At 44.7% G+C, this 24958-nt stretch overlaps 1 protein-coding gene across 1 annotated transcript in view; it reads right to left on the minus strand.

The window, feature by feature from the left end:
* Positions 1–7033: 7033 nt before the first annotated feature.
* Positions 7034–24958, minus strand: part of NAE1 (NEDD8 activating enzyme E1 subunit 1) — a 67919-nt gene continuing 49994 nt past the window's right edge. Inside the window, exons 19-20 of the mRNA XM_068261825.1 lie at positions 15184–15233; positions 7034–9902 (exon numbers count right to left, since the gene is read on the minus strand). Of these exons, the coding sequence (XP_068117926.1) occupies positions 9793–9902; positions 15184–15233 (160 nt within the window). The 3' untranslated portion in view covers positions 7034–9792. The remainder of the gene's footprint in view (positions 9903–15183; positions 15234–24958) is intronic.

Genomic DNA, 24958 nt, shown 5'->3' on the forward strand with positions numbered 1-24958 from the left:
AATAAACAACTGGGGGGCGATCAGACCCCACCAACAGAGAGCTCTATTGGTGGGGAGAAAAGGGGGGGGGGGGGATCACTTGTGTGCTGTACCGTGCGGCCCTGCAGCTTGGCCTTAAAGCTGCAGTGGACCTTTTAGAAAAAAGATAGCCTAGTCTTTAGGGGGGTTTAGTAGTGTGGTCCTGAAGTGGTTAAAAGGAAACATCCATATCCGTCACAGTTTAGGTTCCCTTTAACAAGGACATTACTGGCAGAAGAGCAAATTAATGATCTGTTCAATTAGGAAGCTGGGACATGGTCAGTCATTAACCTCTTGAGGGTTATGCCGCTCAGGAGGTTTTGCAGCCTAGAGTCCCCCAGTATAAATTTAACAGATTCCATGCCTGTAAAAGGTTTAGCTAGCACTCGGCTAGCTAGTACAGGTTGCCAGCACCCCCGGATCGCTGCTGATCCCCCCACTAATACATTACCCAGCCTGGGTCCAGCGATCGCGCAGCCTCCCCGCACAGCTCCGGTCTCTCTATGGGGAGGATCGCACATGATGTCGCCGACATCATACGCAAACCCAATCCTCCCCATAGAGAGACAGGAGCTGTGCGGGGAGGCTGCGCGATCACTGGATCCAGGCTGGGTAATGTATAAACGGGGGAACAGCAGCAATCGGGGCTTGCTGGCCACCTTTACTAGCTAGCCTAGTGCTAGCTAAACCTTTTACAGGCATGGAATCTTACATTTATACTGGGGGACTCCTGGGGCCAGCGAGCGGTATGCCCAACAAAGTGTCGGGCATACCGCTAAGGAGGTTAAGATAAATGAAGATATTGTTTTACATTTGCTTATCGGTTATCGCTTGTATTTTCTCAAAGATGCTGCGGAAAAATACAAATGTGGACGCATTCCTTGGTACCCCTCTGTGAAAAAAACCCACAATTGTCCGTGAAATAATTTGAATCACTGAATAGTCTGTACTTATCGAAGTCAGACTTTGCTTTGGAGTAGTGACACATGCCTGCACTCTGGCCAAATGCGGCCATCCAGAGATTCAAATATGCATCATTGTCAGGGCCGGATTTGTACTTCTTACCGCCCAAGGCCGACTATTACCAGCCGCCCAAACCGAAGCCGTATCCTACCCCCTCTCTCCACACACACACCTAAAAACGTTTGGGCCGCTGGTGTCCACTATTGCGGCTAGTGCCGAGGTCTCCTTGGCAACGTGAAGTGAATCAATCACGTCACACAGGGGAACTGGTCAATCAAGCGATCTACAGGTGATGGGCGTGGTGGGAGCCATCCACCACACACACATAGTCAAAAGTGACTCACAACTGGACATTGGGAGGGGTCAGCAACACGTAAAAGTGAGTCCTGTACCCACTGCTGTCTCCACGTTAACAACGCTGGCCAATCAATAATTAAGAAATGGGTACTTAGAGAGTCTCCCTTCTGTATTCTGCACTATTTGCTGGTGCTGCCCCTGGTCCTTTCATCCCCCACACCAAGTGCGTGGGACCCGGCCTTCTGTAACTGCCTGCAGCTGCTAGTCATTGGACAAGGTCTGGCTTTTTGCTAGTCACTCACTGTTCACAAACGTTTGGTTAACGGACTGCAGCTGCCTGTAGCACAGCACAGGCAGATGCCAGCTGGTACTAATAGTGCAGTTATCCTGACCCCTTTCATTTGTTTGGACACTTGCAAATAATGCCCTGCAAATAATGCCCACTGTCTGCAGGCCGCCCCTTGTTTATCTGGTGCCCTAGGCCATGGCCTATGTGGCCTTGCCAGAAATCCGGCCATGATCATTGTAAGCAGTAAAAGAAAGACAGCACACTGCCATCCTGTCCAGAGGAGCACACCGGTGACAGTGTTTCTGATTGAAACATTGTTTGAGCAACAACTCATAGCACCCGTCAGCACGATTACCATGTGACCCCCTCTGGGGTTCCAAACCCCCTGGTGTGGCTGACAAAACATGCTCCCCCCCCCCCCCCCACCAAAAAGACTATTAGGGAAGTGAAGGTAGGCATCTTGCCTTGGGCCACATTTCATCTTGATCCTTGTCTTCCGAAGCAGCACTGGTACAGGTAAATATTAAACTGCTCCTCTGCAGAAAAGGTGGGAGCTGGCCTATCGTTATGCCACTTAGTTTGAGACTGTTCAATAAATGTTAAATCTTAATAAAATAAATGAAATAAAGAATTTGGCCTGCGACTAGGTCTCTAGGTCTTGGCCTCTTACGCGATTGAGTTTGACACCCCTGGTCTAGGGTCTTGTTTTACTAGTTTAGCTATGTATATTGGGTCAATATCCTGTTTGAAGGATGTGACCTGTTGCAGGTAGAGCTTTCTGACTCTGGATAGAATACCTGGCTCAAGAAGATAAGAAATTGAAGGCATCCTCTTACAGATGCAGTTAAACAGTCCAAAACCAAACCAAGACTTCTCCAAGTTTTGCAGTAGGTATGGTGTTCTTTTTCCTATGTAACCATCACTTACAGTCGGTATTATTAACCCTTACACTGCCAGCTCATTTTTAAAAAGCCTACATGCCAGTTACAACTAAGACTGAATTGTGTTTATTAAATGTCTTTCCCAATCGACATTAGTCAGGAGGGATTGTCAGAGAGGTGCAAATAAATTTGAAATGATTGAGAATTATGCGTGTTAGTATGATACAGAATTATGCTAAATTTTCTGAAAATCTAACGTAAATGAATAATTTAATCTTGCAGCAAAAGCATTTGGTCCATTTTCAAGCTGCATAATTTGCAGTAATATTTGCATAATTCTGCATCAACTTGGAACTTTGTAAGTTTCAAGTCGAGCATTAACCACTAGCCGCGTTAGTATATCTACGCCCTGCGGGAAGACTGTTCCCGTCCCAGGGGTGTAGATATACGCCTCCCGCCACCGCTAGCTCCCACGCGTTCTTCCTGCCGATCGTTAGAGGGGAGATCAATGAATGGAAAATGCAGTTCCCATTCATTGATCTAAGTCCCTGTGTCAATGATCGCAGGCATCAAGGAGATACCAAGGTCATTGTAACAAACTGAATAACACCTACACGCAGTACTTCCTGCCATATACTAATGTAAGGCTTGACAGGTTATGTCCTCACTCAGTCTCTATGCCCTGATCTATTACCGCGGCTCTGAGCCGTGCCCACGTCTTCACCTATAGACAAGTCCCCGCATGAACAGGACACGTTATTTGTCTCCTGACTACTGTCACCCCCAGGTCTTAATGTGCAAGGCATACAAACTGATATAGAGAGAGGAATAACCTGTTAGAGCCTTAATGAGGCTAGTAACACAGTTCAGCAGTATCACACAGTGTAATTACCTGGAGTCAGAGGAATGAAGCAAATAAGCATTGTGTGTCAGTAGTAGCAGAGATATCGATTGCAGATTATCCAGTATCAAGCGAGTGATCAAGCAATCTACAGGCAAAGTTCAGGTAAAGCGTAAACCAGGTAGGATACAGTTCAAAAAAGTCTTCATGCAAAGTTATTCAACAGGCAATGACTGGTCCGGGTTGTGAAATAATTCAAGGACGTCTGCATGCAGTATTATGCAACAGGTAATAGATGATGCAAGTTATGACAGTTCCTTTTAGTCTGCATGCAAAGTTATCCAACAGCAACAGGTAACAGATGCACCAGGTGATGTGTGATAAAGTTTATATGAGACTGCATGCACACTGTTCAGTTGGCTGATAAGGAAAGTAGGATTATACTTATCGTCCAGTTCAAATAGCATGCAAGGGATATCAAGTAACAGGCAAAGGTTGGTCCAGGCAGCAAGCAAGGGGTATCCAGTAACTAGCAGAGGTCGGTCCAGGCTGCAAGCAAGGGGTGTCCTGTAACCAGCAGAGGGCAGTCCAGGCAGCAAGCAAGGGGTATTCAATAACAGGCAAGGTCAGTTCAGGCAGAAGACAAGGATTTCCAGGAATCAAGCAGAGGTTAATCACAACAGACAAGAGTAGTCAAATACAAGCCAACGTCAACATCCAGAGTATCAAAAATTTTTGTGCGCACCCAGCAACTAGCCAAAGCTATGCTTATCACGGGCGATGACTGGGAACACTCTGCAGGTTTAAATAAAATACATCATCCAATCAGTGGCCGGCCACACTCCACACATCCAATCACACAGCAAGGCCCTGCCAAGGAATCAGCTGTAAAAACAGCTGACAGCTCTGTCAGCTGACTATTGTTTACATTTGTGGAGGGCGTACTGGGAACATGCCCTCCGCCTATCAGAATGTGCGGCCTGTGAGCCACCGGCAGCGTCATCAGTGGGGAACAAGCGCAGAGACCCAGAAGTGGTAGATTCCACCCGGGTCTCGGCGGAATCAACCATATCAACAGGTACATTCCTTAAAGAGGATCTGTAACCTCAAAAAATCCCCTGGGGGGTACTCACCTCGGGTGGGGGAAGCCTCCGGATCCTAATGAGGCTTCCCACGCCGTCCTCTGTCCCACGGGGGTCTCGCTGCAGCCCTCACGTAATATTTACCTTCCTGGCTCCTGCGCAGGCGATCTGACGGCTGTCGGCTTCGAACTACACGGAAATACCCGATCACCATCGGGTCTGCTCTACTGCGCAGGCGCAAGTTTCCGGCGCCTGCGCAGTAGAGCGGACCCGACTGAGATCGGGTATTTCCGTGTAGTTCGGAGAGGAAAGCAGCCACAGCGCCCCCGCTGGAGCCAGCAAAGGTAAATATTGAAATTACAGTCGGGCCTGTCGCCGGCTGTTCAGAGGGCTGCAGCGAGACCCCCGTGGGACAGAGGACGGCGTGGGAAGCCTCATTAGGATCCGGAGGCTTCCCCCACCCCAGGTGAGTACCCCCCAGGGGATCTTTTTCATGTTACAGAGTCTCTTTAAAACTAATAGTTTGCCAACATGAAGAAAATGTGTGAGGACATCTTGTGGCCAAATAGTAAAATTACACCTACACACATTTATTTCAATAAAAAAAAAACCTACAAATAATTTGAAATTAACTCCAAACCCCCCATACTCTTCCATAAACACCCAAAATAAAAAATGTTAGCGTAAAAAAGAGAATTAAAAAAATACAAGAGGGCATATTACTGTTATTTTTCAGAATATGGGCTTGTAAATCGTGCTGACGCAAAACTGAAAAAATGCACATTTACATTTTGATACGTACATAATTTAAATGGTGTAATAACCGGGACAAATGGGCACATAAAATACGTGAGTTTTAATTATGATAGCATGTATCATTTTAAAACTATAATGCCTATAGACGTCCACAGCAGTCTAATCTGACAGCTCAACCTCACACCAACAGGTTTTGGACTAGTACATAACCTTATGGAGGATTCTCAAAATTTCCTTTATTCTTTTCATAAACACTAAAAAAAAACGCAAAAATCTCAACCCGCCTGCTCATGTGCACACTATTCTGGCTTTTGGACTGCGCCATTGCCATCCAGGAAGTGCTTTTAATAATCATGGAAATCTTGAGAATCCCCTATAATAATATGGACTATTCTAGAACCTGCAGGTCAGAGTATCAGAGCTGTCAGATTAATACTACAATACCCGCTGTAAGTGACAGCTACTCAGGAAACGGCATTAATAGTGCATGTTACTTTGGGACAAATGTACCTCATAACACAATTTTACATCTTTTGGTGATGGTGGTCATTTAACCACCACCTGAAATGGACGCCTTAAAATGTCCCCCTTGACGACCAACCCGTCCCCCCTCTCCCCCCGCTGCACTTGTTGCTGAGACTTGCAGGGCTGGGAAATAGGGAAGGAGCCTTCTATGAACTAATCAGAGTGCTCGTAAGCAAAGCTCGTGGCTTCAACGAGAAGCTAAAAAGATTTGCTCTTAAAACACCCTCTCTGTCTCACAGAGACACAGAGTGTGAGGACATCTAGTGGTCAAAAAACAAACAAACACATTTATTAAATGAAATAAAAATAAATTAATACCTCCACCCCCCCTCCCTGAACTTCCTCCCCCCATAGTTACCAAAATAAAAACACTTGTAAGCAAAAACAAAAAAAAGACAGCATTTAAAAAAACAAAAACATAAAAATGTTACATTATGTTTTCTACTATGTATGGCATGAGGGTATGTTTCTGTTATATTTGCATACATGGGTTGTAATAAGCGACGGATGCAAAACTGAAAAAATGCACCTTTATTTCCAAATAAAATATTGTCGCTATACATTGTACTAGGGACATAATTTAAACATTGTAATAACAGACAAATGGGCAAATAAAATATGTGGGTTTTATTCATAGTAGGATGTTTTATTTTAAAACTATAATGGCCCAAAACGGAAAAATAATGCATTTTTTTTCCTTATTTTTCCCTTATTATACCTGTTAAAATCCATTTAGAATAAAATAATTCTTGGCATACTTTGCTCTCAAAGAAAGCCTAATTGGTGGTGAAAAAAAAAGGTATAGATTGTTTTGTTGTGATAAGTAGTGATAAAGTTATTGGTGAATAAAAGGGAGGAGCTCAGACAGGTGAAATCTGTGCTGGTCCGTTAGGGTAAAAACCCTAGGTAGTGAAGTGGTTAAAGAGGAACTGCAGTGAAAATAAATAAAATTGCTTTTTTTTTTTTTACATTACCGGTAATTTATACATGGTCTAATCAGTGTTTACCATCTTTCCTCTCTCCAATTTACATTCTGAAATGTATCACAGAAGTCGACATCTTTACCTTGTCAGGTGATCTCAGCGGAAGGGGATACTGTATGCTTGGCAGTTCAAACAGCTGTTATTTCCCACAATCCAATAAGGTCAATCACAGACAACAAACTGTCAGGACCTTAGTCATGACATCACACTGTGGGAGGGGCTTCACCACAATATTAGCCACACAGATGGAGGATCAGGAGGGAGTACCCCCAATATAAGGACAAACCATTTTCAATGTAATTTTGGGGCAAAAAAATGTATCTGAATTAATAAGATTTTTACATCCGACTGATTTAAAACTACTATATATTCCATTAGAAATACACGAGACACAATCATACAGAAGATGATATCTTTTATTAGGATATGCTGTACAGAGAAGGTCACTGTTTATTTTACAACATCTATACCCATCCAAAAATGTTATTTCCGCTCTGCTGTGTTGAACACGGAGGATTTACAGGAAAAATACAGTCTGCTAAAGTGACATTTACATGCTTTTATTCCTGAATCAAGGGAAAAAGAAGAAAATACAGATTGCTTATAACACCTTCTTCCTGTACACCAGCCAATCTTTGGCTAACACTAGAGGGCACTGTTGAAATGCAGATTTACATAAAAACTGAATGAGCAGCTGCTATTCCATAGCACCCTCTATTGTTGGCCAAGATAAAAGGAAAGTACATGAACTCCAAGGAGCTGCCGGTAGAGATGAACACTTTTTTCCTACATAAATGCGTGTCAAGAAGTACTCAGAGAAGAATCGGATTTATCCAAAGAAAATATGTCTCTGATTGGCTAGTCCTAATCAATTTTTACGTCTTCTTTTGAAACATCACATGATCACGACCAGCCAGTCAGAGGCTTAGAAATCAATTGTAAGCAGCTTTATGGTTTTTTTGGGGGGAACAAATGGAGAAAAAAAACATTACCATGGCCCATAAAATGTGATGCACTCAGTCTTTCTAATGGTGGCCATACATGGTACAATTTTTTCATACAATCTTACCATTTCTATGTAGTATAAGGGTAAATTAAGTGAATATACTGAAAGGATACTTTAGGCAGTTCCCTTTTATTACATAGAAATGGTAAGATTGTATGAAAAAATTGTACCATGTATGGTCAGCATTACTAAGACTTTTCCAGAGGTGCAGGGAAATAAACAGTATAAATGTCTTTTCACAAACTGCACTTACCCTTTATAATCATACAGCGTCATCTCTGATGGTCAGCATTCCTAGTGGGAAGATCCTATGTACACACTCTAGATTTTCATTGCATGAGAAGATTGTTTAGAGCAATCTTGGGTAGAAATCTAGTGTGACTGATGTGTCCCCTAATATTGTTAACTTCCCCTGAAGCAGTTCACCCTGCTGGACCAATCTCAGGCGACTGTAGTTGCTGCAATGGGGGGCCTCTTGCTTGCCCTCCCCCTCCATAAAACAAAACAGGCTGGCTGGCAGAGAGCTGACCAGTGTATCTGTACAACCAGGGCTGTGGAGTCGGTACAAAAATCTTCTGACTCCTCAGTTTATGAAACCACGACTCCGACTCCAGGTACCCAAAATGGCTCAGACTCCGACTCCTTAGTCTAATACTTAACAGGGCTGTGGATTTTGTACAAAAACCATCCGACTTCCGACTCCTCAGTTTATGAAATCAATGACTCCAACTCAGAGTGCCAAAAATTGCCCCAACTCCGACCTCTCAGCCCTGTGTACAAGGATACTTGCAAACTGTTACCCAGGTGGGTATGAGGCTTTACAGCAACCCTCTGTCACTGTAGTATCCAGAGTAATCCTAGTTCTCTACTTACAACAGCAGTATAACCATACAAATTAAAAACAAAAAACATTAACTAGGAGGTTTTCATAGAATTGCCAGAGCTGGGAGCTCAGAGGCACAGATCTCAGCTGGAGTTCCCAATAAGTAGTCAATGAGTGATTTAACCTCCCATCATTTACCTCAGTGCTGTCCAACTTCATGGGCAGGGTGTGTGTCTAGCACCAGCATGTACTGGCTTTGGGGGGGCCAAGCGCCAAACAAATGGTGGGCCTGCCAGAGGAGGGGACCTGACACAAACAAATAGTGCGGGCAAGTGAGTGCAGCCTGGGGGCTACATTAGGCCTGCCACTTGGACAGCCCTGACCTACCTGAACCTAAAATACAAGTTGAGGAACAATGACTCTTTAAAGAAGAAACCGATCTCTCGACTGAAGTCAAGTGAGTGAAATACTGTGCGCCACAACTTCTCAACCGCGCATTTCTGGCTTCAACATACCAACGGCCATTTTCAGTGGTTAACACTACAGATGTTTATGTGAAGGAATACAACCAATGTGCTGGAAATACACCTCTTAAAATGAAAACCCCTGGTCAGGAACACTGAGGTAAATGTAAGGCATGTTATTTCCCTCACCTCATTTCACAGTCAAGTCTAAGGCAGGGTTCAAACTGAATGGTTTTTCATGGTTTTATTTTACATTCCAATTTGCGTTTCTATACAAATTTTCGCATGTGTTTTTTCAGAACAGATAATGAAAGTCAATGGGAATTCGCAATGCAATGTGTGAATTTATGCTGCAAGAAGTACGTTTTTTCCATGCTTGCAAAAACGCAAAGTTTAGAAGTGCGATTCTCTATTGAATTTCATTGGATGTGCAATGAACAGATTTTTGCATTCGCTAAACACATGCAAATTTTATAAGTGTGAACCCTGCTTAACTGAAGATCAATTTCTGCTTCACTCCTATTATCCAGTCAGCTTTCGTTTTTCCTGGTTAGAGCATGTAACAGGCACTGCCTGGTTTGCTAGGAGGGGAACTATTCTACAGTCAGATGCTTCATACATACCCAGGGCCATCTCCCTGGAGAAAACCTTGCTAATATTTGGAATTGAACGGAAACTCATTCTTACAGTTGGGGGATCACCCATGACGTGGTGAACTATTAAACAGGTTGTTTCCTCGCTTGGCAACCAATCAGCTTCTTTTATTCCTGTTACTGGGATGGATTGCAACAATAAGGGGGGCACATACTATGTTGCTGGGAGCAGTCAGACACCTCATTCATGCCCCAGTTTACAGTGCAGAGTCTACAGTTGGAATGTTGCTGAGGTTTGTTGCATGGCGTTGTAGATGAAAGTGTTATTAAATATGACAAACTGTTTTGTAATAATCTTTATCGCCTCCTGTGCAGCAGCCCCTGCGAGAAATAAGAGAATGTTAAAAATGAACAATAAATTTATATTTGGTGACAAAATAGCAAGAGAAGCTGAGAATGGGAATGAATGGACAACCCACACAATAAAGCTGGACTCGCACTCCAGACCATTATATGGAAGATGCTGACATTCTGATTCCCCCTATAGTCAATCATGTATTAGCAGCAGAAAATAATACTTTCTGTACAGGACAGTAAAAAAAAAAAAAAAAAAAAAAAAAAAAAAAAAAAGGCCGTTTTTAATATCTGACAGACTTTCATCGGTTTTGTGCACCATTTTTTTTCACAGTATTTTAAACATTTTATTAAAATTATAATAAAAATGACCGGTCAGTTCTCCTTCCAAACGTCTTTAACCCTTTCACCCATGCCAGCTGGTACTACCAGAATGGCTAGGCAAGACAACGTGGTACCCCACCAACTGAACAATTTCAGACTGCTTTGTTTTGAAATGGAGAGGAGTCAGTAAGTAAAGGGCAAAAAATAATTCTCCTTTCCTGTAAAGCCTCCTTCTCCATGTCAAGGACAAAGGGGGGGTAATGCTGGGAATACACGGCTGGATTCTGAGCCATTTAGATGGCTTGATAGAAAATTTCCGACATGTCCGGTCTTCCGGCCCAATCATTTCTCCGCTCGATTCCGCATTGAAGACAATGCAAAAAGATAAGGAAAACGAGCGGAAGATAAGAGAATCGCCTGTGTAATCGAGCGGCAAAATCGAGCCATGTATGCCCAGCATGAGGCTTTTGAAACCCTTTGGCACTTTAATTTGTCGTTATTTAGGTAAGTCACCTCCCCTTTTTCTCTTATTTATTTTAAACTCAATTTTATACACTCTTGGGCGCCTCTTACCTCCTTTGCGCTCGTTTCCCTCCTTGGGTGGGCTAAGTCTGGTCACATTGTGCCACACATTAGTAAATGGGAGAGCAGGCGGGCACTCGGAGTGATGAAGTCAAAAACAGAAATAGTACCCAGTACACTATGTGCTCAAGACTAGCAAAGGAGAGAATTCTGCAACAGTCAAAAGAACATGAGAAAAAAAGTCTGGCACTATAGTGTTTATTGTACAAAAAGATGTCACATGTAGTGAATTGAATTGAAGTGCATCAGCAAGGCATGATATGCATTGATTGATCATGCAGTGAAAAAACACATACCATCATGGTGTCTTCAAATTCAGCTGGGTACAGGTGGGAGGCAGCGGTGGTGGGTGCCACAGGGTGCACGGCCTAACGACCGTTTCGCATGGCTTTCGCCAGGCTTTATCAAAGGTGCATACTTTACCTTTGATAAAGCCTGGCGAAAGCCATGCGAAACGGTCGTTAGGCCGTGCACCCTGTGGCACCCACCACCGCTGCCTCCCACCTGTACCCAGCTGAATTTGAAGACACCATGATGGTATGTGTTTTTTCACTGCATGATCAATCAATGCATATTATGCCTTGCTGATGCACTTCAATTCACTACATGTGACATCTTTTTGTACAATAAACACTATAGTGCCAGACTTTTTTCTCATGTTCTTTTGACTGTGCCACACATTAGGACCTTACTGCTGTTTTTCAAGAGTGCCACCATCACCACCCTCTCTGGGTACCTGAGTGGAGTCAGGTCTGTGCATCTCCACCTGCTTCCAGTGGTTGGTTGCTCCCCGTGCAACCTGCCTTTGTGATTATCCATTTTGCCCCATTTTTATTTTTATATACTTTGTAACGTACTGAACGATTTGAGCTCACATTGTCTCTTGTTGTCGGTTTTCTTCTCAAGGTGCATTGCTCACCCTTCCACACAGTTATTTCAAGGACAAGAGTCTCATCATCTCCTAGGGTTCAAGGAGGTAGTGGTAACTACCCTACACATCTAGCAATAGGTCCTCGAGTAATTTATGTTGTAATCTGGAAGCACCATTTAAAAATAAGAAGACCCACAGGTGTCCCTCCCCTCTCGGGTAAATAGGTAAAGGGACTCATTTTTGGTCCTCTGCCTATTTAGAACACATAGTTTTGTAAAAGCTCATTACAAATAAAAGCTGTCAATATATTAAAATAAAAAAAGAAACACTGGCATCACCAGACTCGCCACACTAAAATTCAACAGGAAGAAGAGAGCCCAAGCAAAAGAAAAATTTTAAATGTCCCTTAATTGGACCGATGAGAACCCTGATAAGGAGGATTTCCGTTGACCTATTCCAGTAACATCAAGGCAACCGACAATCTGCCTGAATAGTTTATGGTACTATTTACTCAGAGGCTGCGAGTATATTTTTTCCCCATACTTTCAAAGTCATCTGAAGATCTTCTTTTACCCCCTCCCGACCGCCTAACGCTGATCAGCATCGGGAGGGTGGCAGCCCCTGGATAGCCTAAAGGTGGCCATTAACGGTCCAATTTCTAGCGAAAAATCGTTCGAGCGATCAGAAATTCTGATCGGATTGGTTATAAATCTCCATTGGTGGATGCAATCGATTATAACCGAGTGAAAAAAAATGTCGTCCGAATGAATTTCCGTTGAACCAAAATTTGGATTTTCTTGTTGGTTGTGATAGATAGGAAGCAAAGATTGGTTCGTTGAAAGTGTAGTGAACGATGTATTACAATATTTCACTTCCGATCAGAATTTCTGATCGCTCGAACGATTTTTCAATAGAATTTGGACCGTTAGTGGCCAGCTTTATGCCGATCAGTATCGGAGCCTAACGCGGAAAAGCGGCAAGTCCTGGGGAGTTTTGTAGGGAATCGCGCACGCCAATTCGCTCGCATCCCTGCTTGAATGACGGAGTCTAACTTAAGACTGTTAAAACCGCCTTCTGTTTACATTGTACAGCAGCGAGCTGTACTGGGGACAGCCGTGTCACTTGGCTTTCCCATGAGGAGGCTCAGAGAGCGATAAACATTGTAGGAGAGATAAACATTGTAGGAGCGATCAGAGGCCACCAACAGAAATGTCTGTTGGTGGGCAGAAAAGGAGGGGGGGGGGGGGATTCACTTGTGTGCGCAGTTGTATGTAATTTAGTAGCTCTGCAGCTTTAAATGATTGCTGCAGAGCCCTAAATAGTAAAAAAAAATAGCCTGGTCACCAGGGGGGTGCAAGCCTTTGGTCCTGAAGTGGTTACTGACTTGCATGAACAAGCCTGAAAGAAAAACGTGGTAAATGCAGTATATTTGGTATTTTATTATATCTGAATGAAACACAAAGTCGAGGACGCATCTCAAGACTTTGTACGGAGGCTTCAATGTTCTGATCCCCGGTCAACAAACTACATTGAGGACAGGCGCTTCATCTGCAGTGACATCGAAAAGGTTATGATTCAGAAGTCAAGAAAAACGAGCCGGGGTGATTGTAAATGGATGCGTCCACTAAGAGCTGTTCCACTTTTGCTGAAAAAGTGCTATAAACATTATACATTTCTATGCAAATTTTTGACATCCTCTGGCCAAATTATATTTTTGGCTAATGATGCCTCCAAAGGCAATAAAAAGAGAAGCAGAAATGTACATAAGCGCTCACAAGAAGTGGAATATGTGATAATTATAGTAGTCTTTGAGAGCTTTGTATACACCAGTCCATGCACGGTGGAGCGCTGCCTGACTATTAGTGAAATAGCTTTTTAAATTATAAGTAAAATTGGATAAGCGCTCAAAACAAAAGTCTCTGTTAGAAAATTCAAATGCATTCAGTGATTGCTGGCATCAAAAGACATCATAGGGACATGTCCCCTCCAGCGTGAAGAGACTCACCGGACTTGGCGGCCTGAATGGGCCCGACAACGCCTTAGGGGTATAGGCCACCCCTCAGCCTCTCTGGCAACCTCCGGAATGCTGCACTCTCCGCTTCCAGCTTGCTTGGCCAATTAGGTAGTTACCACCTCCATGCAAAAAAGAAGCTGCACATAGCGTAAAAGAGCTCCTCAGAGCCCCTGAAGAGTTGCCATAGCGACGAAACGCGTAGGGCGGAGCTACGGAGCGGCGTAACGTCTGACATCACTGGACGCGGTGACTGGTCTGACGAGCCTATTTTGCACTACACAGCGGGGTCCGCAGACATACGAGGCGGGGAGACGCCGGGCCGGTAGAGCATCTAGCATCTTAGCTGTTGCTGTCCCCCACTCCTGCGTAGCCGCCAGGTTAACCCTGTACAGGCTGTGCCTGTTGTTTTTAAGTGGTAACTACCTAATTGGCCAAGCAAGCTGGAAGCGGAGAGTGCAGCATTCCGGAGGTTGCCAGAGAGGCTGAGGGATGGCCTATACCCCTAAGGCGTTGTCGGGCCCATTCAGGCCGCCAAGTCCGGTGAGTCCCTTCACGCTGGGGGGGGGGGGGACATGTCCCTATGATGTCTTTTGATGCCAGCAATCACTGAATGCATTTGAATAAAAAGAGAACACTTCCAGCTTGCAAAATTCCACTATCCACAATGTCATCAGGACATAGCAGCTAACGGTATTTGTGCAAATCGAGGCAGTATCTGCAAGATCGACAAAACAGACAGACAGAAATACTCGTGGGATGTCCAGAATGGCAAAGGAATACCTCCTGTGACCGCACAGGGCCTGCAGGAAGGTTTGGCTGATGCAGGAGTGATGATGGCCCATTCTCTGGTGCAATACAGTACTACTGGCACAATAATATGCATGGATGAGTCATGTCTTTATCACCTACTGTAATCACCCTAACATGGCAATCACAACTCCATTCAGTAGCAGATCTGCGGCTGTGCTGTGACCTTTAGCGCCATTTAATACTACTGATCTGTGTCAAAAGTGGCAAACAGTGTTTGGAAAAAACACAAGGGTTTTCCAATCCATGCTAGTGCAGTCTATGCTAGTCGCCACACTGAAAGTAGTTATCCCTATCTGGTGATCTATAAAATACTGATCACCTCACTATAAATAAGGCACTGAACACCCAGGATTGTTCACCAGTGGTGCGTTGTGGTGCAGCGTAATGGACACATTGTGTTGTGGCTTTCCACACTGCAGTGCACCACCTATGCAACGTTCACAGTGCGACCGTGCAGTTTGCGTCAAGACTTTCCCATTCCTCCTGCTGTTACAGGCAGCTCAATACCCACTGTGAGACTAGCCTTATTGTGGGGACCACTGGAAACTGGCAGACACTTATGAAAGTCACAATCCGCAAAAATGATCAGCACTTTTTTAAGTATGGAGATCTGCCAGTCTCCAGAAAGGCTTAATTAATCCTTTATAAATAGGCCCCTACAACTTTAAATATTTTATATATTTAGACTCTACTGATAGATGAATTACCTCCGAGGAAGGAAGCGACGGTGTGAGGTTCAGCAGCTCCATAGCGACAGCTGGAAAACAAGATGATTGTCCACAGTTAATGCTGCACAGCAGAGAGCCCTTAGCTTCTGACCTACTTCCTGCAAGACTATTGTCCAGACCAATCTCATCAGTCTCGCTGCACAAAGGAACCTGGGTGTCTGTATAGCCCTCGGGGATCAGTGAGGAGTTATATTTAGTCTTTTTTCCTGGAATAGTCTGCTCCCCATTCACAGTTGTGATGAAAACACTTCACTGGATGGTTCTATGGTGGCTATGTTATGTAGATATGGGCTGGGTGGCCAAGGTCAAGAGATGGGTTCTGCAGCAGTATGAAGTTACCTCACTTATTTGTTATTCTGGACCAGTTCATACTAGTTTACATTCCCATAGCAAGCCCAAAGGGAACTAACTGACTATAACTAGGCTCTTCTCATAACCAATTCTTCTCTCCTAAAGTATATTTCTAGTATTTTCTTTTAGATTAGCATATGGGATATGGATGTTTCCTTTTAAACAATACGAGTTGCTTGTCGGTCCTACTGATCTCTTTTGCTGCAGTAGTGGCTGAATCACACACCTGAAACAAGCATGCAGCTAATCCAGTCTGACTTCAGTCAGAGCACCTGATCTGCATGTTTGTTCAGGGGCTGTGGCTAAAAGTATTCGAGACACAGGAGCAGCAGGAGAGTCAGGCAACTGGTATTATTTTAAAAGGAAAAATCCATATCATTCTCAGTTTAGGTTCCCTTTAAGGTAGCCATAAGGCCCATACACACGTCTGATTTTTTTGAACGACGGGTCGTTTGGACGTGCCGTCGTTCAGTCGTCCGGACGTCAAATCAGGCGTGTGTACAGTACGTCGTTCGGCTGATAAGACTGGTCTTGAGCGATCCGCCAGATCAGCTGAACGACGGACTTTACACACGCCTGATTTAAAGTCCGGACGACTGGACGGGACGTCCAAACGACCAGTCGTTCAAAAAAAATCAGACGTGTGTATGGGCCTATACACCTGATGATTATGGGCATCTTTGACAAAGAGACACATTTATCTCTAATCAGATTAGATGTCTCTTTGTCAAAGCTGCCCATATATACTACAGGCCTATTTCCGTCCAGTTTCAGCATGAAATCTTCAGCTGAGCCCACCGCATCTGTCCCACCACTGCCCCCCAATTTATAAATGCGCCCCCAGTGTGTTCATTTATACATGACCTGTCCTGTAGCAGTCTCCGCGCGGTGTTCATCCATCTCTCCGAGTTCCGCATACACTCATGCACGCTAGTGGCTGCCAGCGTGTATGCGGCTGTTAGAACCCGGCGAGATGGACGGACACCACACGGATGCTATTACACGACAGGTAGTGTATAAATGCAAACCCGGTGGGACACATTTATACATTACAGTGGCGGTTCTGACTTTCCGTTGCTCGTTCCGAAATCAGCCGCCGTACCGCCGCACACCCGACCACCCAACTTCGGCCCAACATCTTGCAGCATGCGTGATTGACAACGTGACAAATTTTCATCCCAAATTGGTCGTTTTGTTGGTTGGGCATTTTCATTCAATTATAATAATCGAATCGGATGGTCGATCGGCCAAGTCGCCTGATTTATGGCCACCATTAGAGAGACAGGATCAGCAGGAAAGACAGGTTATTTGAAAAGGAAAAATCTATATCATTCTCAGCTTAGGTTCCCTTTAATGTAAGAATTTCAGAAAAAACTGTTAAATACCATCAGTTTTACAGGATTATTGCAGGCATGTGACCAAAGCAAAATGTCCCTTCCTACCCTGTGCCATCACTGGGAGAGGAGTGCTGTGTCTTTTCTTTATGACATGCCTCTCTCGCAGCAGTGGATGGCAGAGGGTGTGTTTTAGACTGAATAGGGCAAGTGCTGCAGCAATCACATGACCAGTGTCACCCTGGAAAAAAATGAATATTTAGCTATTGTTGAGAATGAAGGTGGCTCAATTAGTTATAATTGCGCAGTTTAAAGGAGAAAAAAAAAAAAAAAAAAAAAAAAAAAAAAAAGGTCACATTTCTTATTGGGACACTCTGCTTGCTAGACTGTCACATGGTATATTCAAAACTGTGACTGCAAGTATGCATTACAGGCAGCTTGGCATCTTTCCAAATTAAACAGCGTGTAATGAGCCAGCCCAGGGCGCTGTGAGGGAGGAGGGAGCATCCAGAGCAGTGATGGAGGGGGAGCAGCACCACACTGGGACTCTGCTTCTGGGAGGAGGAACCCGACTCCTCCCTCCCTCACCTCAGGGTCCCCCTCTGTGCTCCCCAGTCCATCGTAGCAATGCATGGCTACCGGAGTGGTGAAGTAAAGACTCACCTTCCGGGCTCCATGCAAAGTTCACTGCCGCCGGGATGTTCTGTCTTCAGCTGCTTACTCTTACTACTTCCGGCTAATCAGGAAGTAGTAAGAGTAAGCGTCTGGAGACTGAACATCCCAGTGACAGTGGTCTTTGCATGGAGCCCGGAAGGTGAGTCTTTACTTCACCACTCCAGTACCCATGCATTGCTACGATGGAGCGGGGAGCACAGAGGGGGGGTCCCGAGGTGAGGGAGGGAGGAGTCGGGTCCCCCCTCCTGCCGGCAGTGTCGCAGTGTCGGAGAGAGCATCTATACCTCCGATCTCAGCTGCCCTCTGGAATGCCCGCTCAGTCTGCAACAAACTGCCCTTTACCCATGATCTTTTCATTTCCAATGCTTTCACATTCTTTGGGATCACTGAAACCTGGCTGACCCCTTCTGACACAGTCTCACCTGCCGCCCTCTCCTATGGAGGTTTCCGCTTTAGCCACACTCCTAGAGGTGGGAATAAGCATGGTGGTGGTGTGGGCATTCTACTCTCAGATAAATGCTCCTTCAAGCCTCTCACTCCTATTCCCTCTCTCTCCCTGCCATCCTTTGAAGTCCATGCAGTCCGACTATACTCTCCCTTGAACCTCCAAATTGCAGTTATTTACCGCCCTCCAGGCCCTGCTTCTGTTTTCTTGGATCATTTCTCTGCCTGGCTTCTCCAGTTCCTATCCTCTGACATCCCTACCATCATCTTGGGTGATTTTAACATTCCTATTGACACCAATAACATTGTCTCCAAAAAACTTCTATCACTCACTTCCTCCTATGGCTTGTCTCAGTGGTCCTCTACCTCAACCCACACTGATGGCCATACGCTTGACCTTGTATTCACTCGTCTCTGCTCTGTCACTGACTTTACTAATGATCCACTACCACTCTCTGACCATAACCTACTTAGCTTCTCTCTCTCCTCTTTTCCTACCACCCTGGCACAAGCACGCTCACATATTTGAAAAAACTATCGCAATCTAGACATTTAAACTGTCTCTGATGCCCTGGCACCTCTCCTCACACAATCCTTCACTGACCCAGACTCGGCTGCTATAAACTAGGGATGCTCAAATTCGGCTTCGGGAGATATCCGGATTTTTGCTATCCGGATATCTCCCAGTAATGCTGTGCGGGCTGGGCGGGGGGGTCAAGCTTACCTCTCTGACGTCTTCTTCGGTCGTCCCTCGGCGCCTCCCACGATGCGCTCCATGCGCGTCACGTGATTACAAACACTTCCTCCTTTAACCCGGAAGGAGGAAGTGTTTGTAATCAGGTGACCGCCGCTTGGAGCGCATCGTGGGAGGCGCTGAGGGACGATCGAAGAAGACGTCAGAGAGGTAAGCTTGACCCCCCCCCCCGCCCAGCCCGCACAGCATTACTGGGAGATATCCGGATAGCAAAAATCCGGATATCTCCCGAAGCCGAATTTGAGCATCCCTACTATACACTACAACAGCTCCATTGCAAAAGTCATGGATGACTTCACCCCCCTCGTCAATGCCCGCCCTCACCGTGTCTGTCGCCAACCCTGGATGACCAAAACCACTAAACAGTTAAAAAGATACTATAGAGCAGCTGAACGGCGCTGGAGGAAAAGTAACACAAATGAGGACTTCATCTTATATAAAATTACCTTGAACAACTTCAGAAACGCACTCTCTGTGGCAAAAAAGTCCTATTTTTCTTCCCTAATATCCGCCCATTTACACAATCCAAAACGCTTGTTCAGCACCTTCAACTCCGTTCTCCATCCCCCTCCTTCATCTTGCTTATCAGCTGAAGAATTTGCAACATACTTCACTGATAAAATTGACGAAATCAGAAGTGAATTCTCCATGCAGCCCTCAAATCCCACCTCCACACCTCTCATTGACTGTTCTCTAACTGCCTTCTCTCCACTTTCTGAACACTCTCTCTCCTCTATAATTGCCAAAGCTAATCTAACCACCTGTTCTTTGGATCCTATTCGCTCCCATTTCATTCCGCAGCTATCCTCATCTCTCTTGCATGCACTAACAACGCTATTTAACCTGTCCCTCTCTACTGGCATCTTTCCGTCCCCACTCAAAAAAGCTGTTGTGACACCACTACTTAAAAAACCTTCTCTAGATCCTACCGCACTTGCCAACTACCGCCCAGTGTCACTTCTCCCATTTGCATCCAAACTACTTGAATGCCATATACATGCAGAATTAAGCCATTATTTATCTGCTAACTCCCTACTTGATCAGTTCCAGTCTGGCTTTCGCTCTAACCACTCCACGGAAACAGCCCTTACCAAAGTGGCCAATGACCTTACAGCCAAATCCTAAGGTCAATTTTTCATACTCATCCTTCTTGACCTGTCATCAGCATTTGATACTGTCGACCACACCTTACTCCTACAAATACTTTCAAATGTCGGAATAAAGGGCCTTGCTCTCACATGGTTATCTTCCTACCTCTCTGGAAGGTCCTTCACAGTCTCCTACTCAGATCAGATCTCTTCTCCTCATGCTTTGTCTGTCGGGGTTCCCCAAGGCTCTGTCCTTGGTCCCCTCCTCTTTTCCATCTACATGCATGGTCTTGGTGATTTAATCAACTCATTCAGGTTTCAATACCACCTCTATGCAGACGATACACAACTGTACCTCTCTGCCCCAGACCTTAACTCCCTCCTTAAACGTGTTCCTGACTGTTTGTCTGCTATATCCTCCTTCATGTCTCTGTCCACCTCCCTGCCTGAAGTAACAATAAATGTTAATAACACTCCCATAACTTCAGTTCCCAAAGCTCGGTGCTTGGGGGTGATATTCGACTCATCGCTCTCTTTTATTCCTCATGTTCACTCCATAACCAGCTCCTGCCATCTCCAACTCAAAAACAGATCTCGCATCCGTCCCTTTTTCACTCAAGACACAACTAAAATGTTAATACATGCTCTCATAATTTCTCGTCTGGACTACTGCAACGTTCTACTTTGTGGACAACCTTCTAACAAACTGGCCCCGCTCCAGTCGGTACTGAACTCAGCTGCTCGTCGCATTCATCTTTCTTCTCGATCTTCCTCTGCCGACCCTCTTTGTCAAGCTCTTCACTGGCTGCAAATTAACCAGAGGATTCAGTTCAAACTCCTAACCCTAACCTACAAAGCTCTCCACAATCTCTCTGCCCGGTACATCTCCTCACTAATCTCCAGATACAAACCCAATCGCAATCTCAGATCGGCACATGATCTTCTGTTGTCCTCCTCTAGAATCAACTCCTCACATTCACGTTTACAAGACTTCACACGCGCTTCACCCCTCCTCTGGAATGCCCACCCACAACACATCCGTCAATCGCCAACCTTTGTTACCTTTAAACGCTCTCTAAAAACACACTTGTTCCGACAAGCATATGCGCTACCTTAGGCCACTTCCCTTTGTACTAAGACCAAATTGCACTCCTACTAGGTATCCTAAAACACAAAGCCTCTATATATTTGCTGCATACTACTCCTCCTCCTGTCCCCCCCCCCCCCCCCATTCCCTTTAGATTGTAAGCTCGCAAGGGCAGGGCTCTCTCCCCCTTTTGTGTCTTGGTAACCATTATACATTTTATTCATCATGTTAATTTTATCACTGTCATTACCAATTCTATAATTTGTATTTTGTATCATTCTTTGTATTTTGTCACTAATTATGTATCTTGTATATTGATGTACACTATTGTCTGTATTATGTACCCCATGTTTGTTTCTTACTTTGTACAGTGCCACGGAATATGTTGGCGCTTTATAAATCAATAATAATAATAATAATAATAATACCTGGCTAAGCTACACTGGGGCACCTATACCTAGCTAAGCTATACTGGGGTCACCTATAACTGCCTAAGCTATACTGGGGCACCTATACTTAGCTAAGCTATACTGGGGTCACCTATACCTGGCTAAGCTATACTGGGGCACCTATACCTGGCTAAGCTATACTGGGGCACCTATACCTGGCTAAGCTATACTGGGGGCACCTATACCTGGCTAAGCTATACTGGGGTCACCTATACCTGGCTAAGCTATACTGGGGTCACCTATACCTGGCTAACCTATACTGGGGTCACCTAAACCTAGCTAAGCTTTACTGGGGGCACCTATACCTAGCTAAGCTATACTGGTGTCACCTATACCTAGCTAAGCTATACTGGTGTCACCTATACCTAGCTAAGCTATACTGGGGGCACCTATACCTAGCTAAGCTATACTGGGGGCACCTATACCTGGCTAAGCTATACTGGGGGCACCTATACCTGGCTAAGCTATACTGGGGTCACATATACCTGGCTAAGCTATACTGGGGTCACCTATACCTAGCTAAGCTATACTGGGGGCACCTATACCTAGCTAAGCTATACTGGGGGCACCTATACCTAGCTAAGCTATACTAGGGGTACCTATACCTGGCTAAGCTATACTGGGGTCACCTATACCTGGCTAAGCTATACTGGGGCACCTATACCTAGCTAAGCTATACTGGGGCACCTATACCTAGCTAAGCTATACTGGGGTAACCTATACCTAGCTAAGCTATACTGGGACACCTATAGCTGGCTAAGCTATACTGGGATCACCTATACCTGGCTAAGCTATACTGGAGCACCTAAACCTGGCTAAGCTATACTGGAGCACCTAAACCTGGCTAAGCTATACTGGAGCACCTATACCTGGTTAACCTATCCCGGGACACCTATACCTGGCTAACCTACACTGGGTGCACCGATACCTAGCTAACCTTTAATGGGGGCACAGATACCTGGCTATCCTATACCGATGGAACACATGCCTGGCTATCTATATTGGGGGCTAAATACAACATCACAAATAACATTCTTGAGCCCATGGATAAATTGATAAACTCGGAGTGGAAGTAGACCAATGTATCAGCTTTCTGGGACTGATTTATCAATAGAATAACAAAGAAAGGTATTAGGAAAAAGTGGTGCAATTGGCCAGGGCAACCAAACACGTATTGCAAAACTATTTCAAAAAACCTAGCTAAGCTATACTGGGGGCACCTATACCTGGCTAAGCTATACTGGGGGCACCTAACCCTGGCTAAGCTATACTGGGGTCACCTATACCTAGCTAAGCTATACTGGGGGCACCTATACCTGGCTAAGCTCTACTGGGGTCACCTATACCTAGCTAAGCTATACTGGGGGCACCTATACCTGGCTAAGCTATACTGGGATCACCTATACCTGGCTAAGCTATACTGGGGGCACCTATACCTGGCTAAGCTATACTGGGGTCACCTATACCTGGCTAAGCTATACTGGGGCACCTATACCTGGCTAAGCTATACTGGGGCACCTATACCTATCTAAGTTATACTCGGGGCACCTATACCTAGCTAAGTTATACTCGGGGCACCTATACCTGGCTAAGCTATACTGGGGCCCCTATACCTAGCTAAGCTATACTGGGGCACCTATACCTAGCTAAGCTATACTGGGGGCACCTATACCTAGCTAAGCTATACTGGGGCACCTATACCTAGCTAAGCTATACTGGGGCACCTATACCTAGCTAAGCTATACTGGGGGCACCTATACCTAGCTAAGCTATACTGGGGGCACCTATACCTAGCTAAGCTATACTGGGGGCACCTATACCTTAGCTTAGCTATACTGGGGGCACCTATACCCAGCTAAGCTATACTGGGGCATCTATACCTAGCTAAGCTATACTGGGACACCTATCCCTGGCTAAGCTATACTGGGATCACCTATACCTGGCTAAGCTATACTGGGGCACCTATACCTGGTTAACCTATCCTGGGACACCTTTACCTGGCTAACCTACACTGGGTGCACCGATACCTAGCTAACCTTTAATGGGGGCACAGATACCTGGCTATCCTATACCAATGGAACACATGCCTGGCTATCTATATTGGGGGGCTAAATACAACATCACAAATAACATTCTTGAGCCCATGGATAAATTGATAAACTCAGAGTGGAAGTAGACCAATGTATCAGCTTTCTGGGACTGATTTATCAATAGAATAACAAAGAAAGTTATTAGGAAAAAAAGTGGTGCAATTGGCCAGGGCAACCAAACACTTATTGCAAAAGTATTGCAAATAAAAAAAATTGTACAATATAAAATACATAAATATAAAATGTAGATTTCTCACAGAGTAAATGACACTATAAAATACATTTTCCCTATGTTGCTGTCACTTACAGTAGCTAGTGAAAATTGGAAAGGTTTTGGACTAGTCCATCTCCTCATAGGAGATTTTCTGGTATTTCTTTATTTGCAAAAACTGAACCGCAGTTAGTTACTAAGTCCAAGTGCCGAAATTGTGTGAAAAGCGGGTAGGGAAGCTGGCCAACATCTTTGTATAGATCCTTTCCAGGGAGTGCTTTCATTAAGAATAAAGGAAATACTGAGAATCCCCCATAATGAGATGGACTAGGCCAACATCTGTCAGCATTTGAATACCTACTGTAAGTGACAGCAACATAGAGAAAAGGCTATTTATAGTACATTTTACTCTGGGAGAAATGTACATTTTTATGTACTGTAAATACTCGAGTATAAGCCTAATTTTTGGGCCAAAAAAGTGGGGGCCGTGGCTTATACTTGAGTCACTACTCTGAGTAACCCCCACATATATGCACAGTGGTGCATCATCTGAGGGAGACCACATACTTGACATTTCCATGGGAGGTCCCAGCTAACCTCATCTCGAGTTCTAGCCTTGGAAGGCATACAGGGACAGTGTCTACTGAGTGGTTAGAATCCTTGCATTCCTATATCAAGTTTTAGATACATGGCTATGTAGGTCTGGATTCCTTGCTTTATTTTTATGCCAGCTTAAACTTTGCAAAAGGAGTTCTTTACATGTCCATCTCCATATCATTGCAATCTGCTGAATTTATGCTGCTTTTCTAATATATGGTTGTGGCCGGCCATGGCTATGAGTAGTGTTGTGGCTTTTGCCATCCCTGGCTTATACTCGGATTAAACATTTTTCATTTTTTTAATGTAAAATTTGGGGAGGGGGGGGCCTTATTCTAGGGTATATACTTTACAATTTACTGATAGAGGTTCTTTGACAGCTGAAAACTGACTGGCTGGGGGGGGGGGGGGGGGTTGCACTTGCCTTGATAAATTATGAAGTCTGTGTCCTTGCTGATTTACAGATACATTGATGCTGCACAAAGCCACATCACCCGAGTCTGGGCAATGGCGACTAAACAATAAATTACCGAGCTTACCCAATAAAGGATTCAGTTTTTAAAGAGAAGCTGCTTTTATGCTTGGGCATTATTTTGCAGTGGTAAGGGGTCAGACTTTTACATCGATATTAAGTAAATAGCGCTTTTTTTCCCAAATGAAAGAGATAGACTGCA

Source organism: Hyperolius riggenbachi, chromosome 11, assembly GCF_040937935.1.
Source record: "Hyperolius riggenbachi isolate aHypRig1 chromosome 11, aHypRig1.pri, whole genome shotgun sequence".
In the NCBI taxonomy this organism is placed as follows: domain Eukaryota; kingdom Metazoa; phylum Chordata; class Amphibia; order Anura; family Hyperoliidae; genus Hyperolius; species Hyperolius riggenbachi.